The 6,696-nt window shown below is 40.4% G+C and overlaps 1 protein-coding gene across 1 annotated transcript in view; it reads left to right on the plus strand.

Annotated features, from left to right (window-relative positions):
• Nucleotides 1-1,604, plus strand: part of DHTKD1 (dehydrogenase E1 and transketolase domain containing 1) — a 50,514-nt gene extending 48,910 nt beyond the window's left edge. Inside the window, exons 16-17 of the mRNA XM_032425863.1 lie at nucleotides 502-587; nucleotides 1,402-1,604. Of these exons, the coding sequence (XP_032281754.1) occupies nucleotides 502-587; nucleotides 1,402-1,503 (188 nt within the window). The 3' untranslated portion in view covers nucleotides 1,504-1,604. The remainder of the gene's footprint in view (nucleotides 1-501; nucleotides 588-1,401) is intronic.
• Nucleotides 1,605-6,696: the final 5,092 nt, after the last annotated feature.

Consider the following 6,696-nt stretch of genomic DNA (forward strand, 5'->3'; position numbering starts at 1 on the left):
CCTTACAATAGCATACTACTCAACAATAAAAGAGAGTGAACTATGGCTTTGGGACCCCCTTTGGGATTTTGCTAGTTCAAGGGAGCCAGAACCAAAGGCTCCATATCATATAATTCCATTTATCTGACATTCTGGAAAAGGCAAAACTATAGGGAGAGAGAAAACTTCAGTGGTTGCCAGAGGTTGGGGCTGGAGAAAAGTTGCCTTGAAAGGGCCAGGACGAGGTAATTTTGGGGGTTGATAGAATTGTTCTGTATCATGAATGAGGTGCTGGATACATGACTATCATTTGTCAAAAAAAAAAAAAAAAGCAACACCATGCCATACTGGAAAGTCATATATTTACTTGAAGAGCCCTATACATACATATACACTATGTATGTACATATGTGTGTACATAGGGCTATAATGTGTCTATGTATGTACATATATACTGTATATATATAGTGTGTGTATTGTAGGTTTACCTGGAGTACTGAAATGAAATTTCTTCTGCTATAGATTTTATTTGGAGTCAGGAGGAGCCTCAGAACATGGGTCCATGGTGCTTTGTTTCTCCAAGGTTTGAAAAGCAACTGGCCTGCAAGGTAATAGCTTTCTCTCTTATAGTGTTTTGTGTATGTGTGTTATTTCTCCTGGCATGCCAATAAATGGCTTTCTCCCCTAGTAGCAGTCCAATTCTTTTAAAGATAAACTAAACTATAAAATCTAACTTAGGCTATTTTTTCGGAATAAAATGCTGGATGTTTATCAAGATATATATGTGTATGTGCTAGTATCATGTAAGAAAAAGTGATTATACTTAAAGTAAAAGCCCTTACCTGTCAGCTGTCTTTCCCACTAGTCTTGTCCTAAAGGTCACAGTCCAAGCCCTGGGGAGCAGGGTGACTAGCAGGCTTGTTTTACAATATGGGAGAAGAGGTGCCCACTAACGCTTCTTCGAGGCTCATGCACAAAGCTCATGCACATAGTCCATCAAAGGCCACATTCTTCCTGATTAGACTGTCGGGGGGGGAAGAACAATGAGAAGAGCAAATGGGCTTCTATTTATCCTCCTATTCTGCTTTGATTAGAACACAGTTCACACATTTGTTACTAGTTTGCTGGATCAAATCATTTTCATTTGTTCTACTTTAGGAAACTCTACCGCTGAAATCAACTAATAGTTACTGAAGAATAGGACAGATTCAAGCATTGATCTTCCCTTATGGTGCCTACAATTTAGTTTTTAGTTGTGACAAATATCTCCTTCCAGTCTATTCTAGGTAACCCGTTATTTTTCCAGAAAGGTGATTTGTGGTTAAACAAGCTAAGAGAAATGCATGCACTGCCTCGGGAGAATAAAGCAGGGCTCTGATCAGGTCAAAAGGTCATTTTATTTCTTTTCTGCTCTAATCATAGCTCCGTCTTGTGAGCCGACCCCCTCTGTCAGCCCCTGCTGTAGGAATTGGCACCCTTCATCTGCAGCAGCATGAAGATGTCCTCACCAAGACCTTTGCTTGATGGTGTCCTTTGAACCAGCATTACTTCCTTTTAAGAAAACAACCATGAGGGGCGCCTGGGTGGCTCAGTCGGTTAAGCGGCTGCCTTCAGCTCAGGTCATGATCCCAGGGTCCTTGGATCGAGCCCCGCATCGGGCTCCCTGCTCGGCGGAGAGCCTGCTTCTCCCTCTCCCTCTGTCTGCCGCTCTGCCTACTTGTGCTCTCTATCTCTGTTAAATAAATAAATAAAAATCTTTAAAAAAAAAGAAAAGAAAAGAAAACAACCATAAAAAGAAAAGCCAGCTCTTCTACTGTCTTCTTCCATTAGGTGACATGAAAAGTCTGTGTTCCTCGTTGGGATTGATGAGGACAGTTTAATCGGAATACGCAGAATAGCCAAGGGAATTATCCATCAATCCATGAATCTGACGAGTCACCTTTATCCTTAAACATACAATAGTGTTAAGTTTTGCTTAGATCTGAGTGAGTTGGAGAGCTAGTGCCTTATCCAGATTTCGTCAGGCTACGTTTTCTCATTAACTATATGTGCCCAGGAAAGATTCTTTAGTTTGAATTTACAGAACTTACACACAGATCACCTCGACATTACTTCTCAATTTGCCTGATGCATGTCATTTTCATTAATTTTGCAGTTCTTTATTCAAAGTCCTGTGACTACCAATATTTTCATTTTATGTGATCTCAGGTGCTGCTTCCCAGCCGCCGTGGAAAATGTTTCAGCAAACACTGTAGCAGAGCCATACTAGTCCTGATGCATGTTCTTCAAGAGAGTTGTTTTCACCTATTGTCCTTAAATATCCACGCCATTACAGACGACTCTGGATGTACAATCTTTTGGCATAGTATTATTAAGGAGCTTTAGCTACAGTGAAATTGATTTGTGGTCTGCTTTGTCATAGTATCTTTTTTCCCCCTAAATTGTTACTGCAGTGATATCTTAATATTTTTAATTGACTTTCGGTATCTGACATGGGGATTTCAGCTCCTGGTTAGTCCGTCTTGCGGCTAAAAGGTGTGATGAAGTGATGTTGTTCATTCGTGGTGTTTACTGGAAACTTTCCAGCACCAGGTTCTTGGGGGTTTATGGAGATCACCAACCCACTGCATTACTTCTGAAACTTCATGGAAGCATAACTAAACAGCAGCAAGCTGTGTATGTAGCTTTCTATGACTTGGTGCTGCAGAGGCTCGGCCATCTACCATTCTGGTGCCACGACAGTTTTTCTCAGATGTAATGGAGAAGTGGCGGAGCACTGGAATGGCCTCTCCACTTTTCCTGGCAACTGGTGACATCTTTCAAAATCAACATGTAGGTTGTTTGGGCCACAGGAGGAGATTCGTGATTCATATCTTAAATGTATGCATTAGTGTATTGATTTAATATTTCTGTAATATTCACAGCCCTTTTATTCCTATGCACCTTAATGCTTCTTTCCTGTGTCAAGCCTTATAAATCAAGTAACTTGGGGCCATGCAAGTAAGTCGGTACAATTACAAAGGTCTATTTAATGAAAACGGTTATCAGTGTTGTATACTGAACTAGAAAAACAGGAAAGCCCTGTCATTTTTTTCAGATCTCTTGGTTTCTTGAGTTAAAAATTTCAAAGTCTAAGCACAAAATGAGATGGAAAACTAGGGTTGGTTTTTTTTTTTTTTTAAGTTTAGATTTCTCTGAATATCTCTGGTATCTTATATATTCTCCACCATGAGCCATGAAATGTGTCTTCTGAAAAAAAAATGTGTCTTCTGTATTTTAACCTTCTTACTCTCAATCACTATTGCAACATGGGTCAGCATTTTGAATTACTTTGTAGGAAGGGACCAAATCAAATACTCCTGTAATAAAGTAGGGGATAAAAATATCATAGCAAAGTAAAATAAAAATACTTACTGTATTCCTCTGAGAAATTTGATAATGTGATATTTGTACCCTGTTTATATCTATCTATGCTAATTTCATATTCAATGAAGAATGGAGCTCAAATTGGGTATTCATTGAAGAGAAGTATTAACAACCATGGAAAACAATGTTGATTTTGTCTAATGTGACATATTCTTAGTAAAATAAAATTTTCTTCCTTAAGAACCAGTTTTCTATATGCATGCTATTTAGAAAATATTCTAAAGCATAACTTCTTTTAGCCTGACTATATTACCTCTGAAGTTTTATTTTTTTAAAAATTCCTTGACTGACAATAGAAATAGTATCTATTTTACAAAATTGAGGAAATGCAGTTTAAAGAAATTAGAGGTTCCACAGGAAGGAAGTCACAGATAAGAATCAAGACTTTTGGATCTTGAGGTTCCAAAAGCTTCACCTCCATTTCCCTTGGATGTACTTGGATATTTGCTTTTCATCTTCAGCTTCTCCTAAGTTTCAGGCTAAAGCCATCGTATTTGGGGGAAATCTGGACAAAATGTTTTTAAATCCTCAATATTTACAACCTACTTTTATACAAACAAACAACTAAATTATTCAATGGGAGTAGTAACTCATTGTCATGTTTGTATTTAAATCTGACTACGCAGTCTAAAGCAGACTGTCATTTCCCCATTGCCGTTTGCAAAATCACTTAATCTTAGAAAACTTTGTTTTTTTCTTTTTGTTAAAGATTTTATTTATTTATTTGACAGAGAGAGAGAGAGAGCAAGTGCACAAGTAGGCAGAGGAGCGGGCAGAGGGAGAAGCCAACACCCTGCTGAGCAGGGAGCCCCATGTGGGACTTGATTCCAGGACGCTGGGATCATGACCTGAGCCAAAGGCAGATGCTTCACTGACTGAGCCACCCAGGCTCCCCGATCTTAGAAAACTTTTAATAAAAGTATGTTACTTTAGTGTTGCTTCCCTGTTCTTCTCTGACTCATATGCAGAATCAACTGTAATTGAATAAAAGTGAGAAATGACCCTATAAGAGTAGGATGGTATCTCCCCAGTAGTTTATTGGACACTTACTGCATATATGGCATTGTTCTGGACGTTAGAAATACATGGGAGTAAAACAGAAAATGCCCTTTGTCCTCAACGGACTAACAATCTATTTGAGATGACAAAGCATTTTACACATAGAGAGAAATGTTCTTGTTGGATGTGCTAAAACACTGTGGGAGGTCAAGGTAGAGTGATATTCCTGATAGATGTAGATTAATTGGCATCTTGTAGTCACACAAGGACAAGTCCTGGGTAGCATGTAGTAGTAGAAAGACTGAAGAATGTTGGAAGGATAATTCACAGCAGTTACCTAACGTGTCAGAGCTTATTCTCAGGCTCTTTTACCTGAAACATGGAGCTGTCCCAGAAATAGGAAGTAAAGAGAAATGGAGGCAACTCTTCTTCTGTCAATTAGGCTTTCTTTTTTTTTTTTTTTTTAAAGATTTTATTTATTTATTTGAGACAGAGAGAATGAGAGAGAGAGAGCACATGAGAGGGGAGAGGGTCAGAGGGAGAAGCAGGCTCCTTGCTGAGCGGGGAGCCCGATGCGGGACTCGATCCAGGGACTCCAGGATCATGACCTGAGCCGAAGGCAGTCGCTTAACCAACTGAGCCACCCAGGCGCCCTCAATTAGGCTTTCAATTTATTGCATCTTTATTGAAAGGATATTATATTCATGAAACTAGCTCACAGCCTAGGCCCAAAACTGTGTGTAAGCCAACAATTTGCAAGTCACCATAGATGACAAAATTGAGATACAAAAATTAAGTTTTTGCCATCTAGAAGTTTATGGATAGGGGAGCTTAGACAAGTATAAAAATGACTAATACAAAGTAGAGTGAGGTAAGAATGAAGTCATAGGATGGGAGGTTATTAACTATGGCAAATTGTGTTTTCCCAAAGAGCAGTATTTTGCTCCAGAACCTTGCCACAACTTCACCTAGAGGTAGAGTCTGTTTTCCTTCTCTCTTGAGATTGAGCAGGATTTTGTGGCTGCCTCTATCAATGTAATGCACTAAAAGTGATGCTGGGTCACTAACAAGGACATCCCTTGGCACCCAGCGGCCATGTTTTGAGGAAGCCCAGGCAACATGAAGAAGCCCCATGGAGATGTTGAAGCTGACAGCCAGCTGCAAATGCTGGACTTGTGAGTGGGAGAGCCCTCCGCTCATTCAAGTCCCCAGTCTTAGAGCTGTCCCAGATGACCCTAAGTGGAACAGAGATCTGTGCCTGCCCAGCCTACGCTTGCCTTGTGTGTGTGTGTGTGTGTGTGTGTGTGTAAAGATAATGCCCCACACCAGGTAAAGTGGTCAGGACAGATTTTAATCAGCAGTATACTATTGCAGTAGAAAAGAGAGTCCCGCATGAACTGAACTCAACTTTGATTTATACGGAGGGGACTGGAGTTTTAAAGGGAGAATGACAGAACAGGGTGGGTCGGGCTCAGAGTCAGGAAGTGAAAAATGACAAAAAGCTGGAAGGAGGAGGGATTGGTCCGTGTAACACCCATCTGCGTTTGTTAATTGGAGCTTGTGGAAGTTAGGCCCCTACCCTCCACAGAGGCTGGAAGACAGAAACCCTATCTTCAGGCGTTGGAACAAATGGTAAATTCTTTTGGCAGCTTTGAGTTTTCGCAGGCAGATTCTTTAAGGCAGGGCTAGGGTCACCTTAGGGATGGATCTGTTAGAATCTATGTTTAAGTCTTTATAGGCCAGGGTAAGGCTTAGTGAAGAAAAGGCTCACAGGAGCCTGGCTGGAGTTTGGTCAAGGAGAAAATCAACCTTTCTCTCTCCCTCCCTCCCTCTCTCTCTCTCTTTCTCTCTCTCTCTCTCTCTCTCTCTCTCTCTCTCACACACACACACACACACACACACACACATGAATCATTGGTTTCCTTTTTGGACACAGATGGAAGCATTAGAACAGATCATTGGATTTGGTGATTATGGGTCATTAGTGACCTTTGAAATAGCTTGTTTCATTAGAAGTTAGAGCAGAAGTTACATTGCAGGGGTTTAAAATTGAGTTAGGAGAATACATTTGAGGGCCTTCTGTGTGTCAATCTCGTCCTTTAATTTTCACACCTGTAGGATGTGGCTATTACCCTTATCTTACTGATGTAGCTCAGAAAGGTTAATTGCCCAAAGCCATTAAGAAGGAGAGGAGGGATTAAAATGTAGGCTGATTTCTAAGACTGCTTTCCCTTATGCCACGCTGTTCAAGAAGGAATAACGGGGGACAAAATGCTGATCTCCGTCTATCGG

The sequence above is a fragment of the Phoca vitulina genome, unplaced genomic scaffold (assembly GCF_004348235.1).
Source record: "Phoca vitulina isolate PV1807 unplaced genomic scaffold, GSC_HSeal_1.0 scaffold33, whole genome shotgun sequence".
Lineage (NCBI taxonomy): Eukaryota > Metazoa > Chordata > Mammalia > Carnivora > Phocidae > Phoca > Phoca vitulina.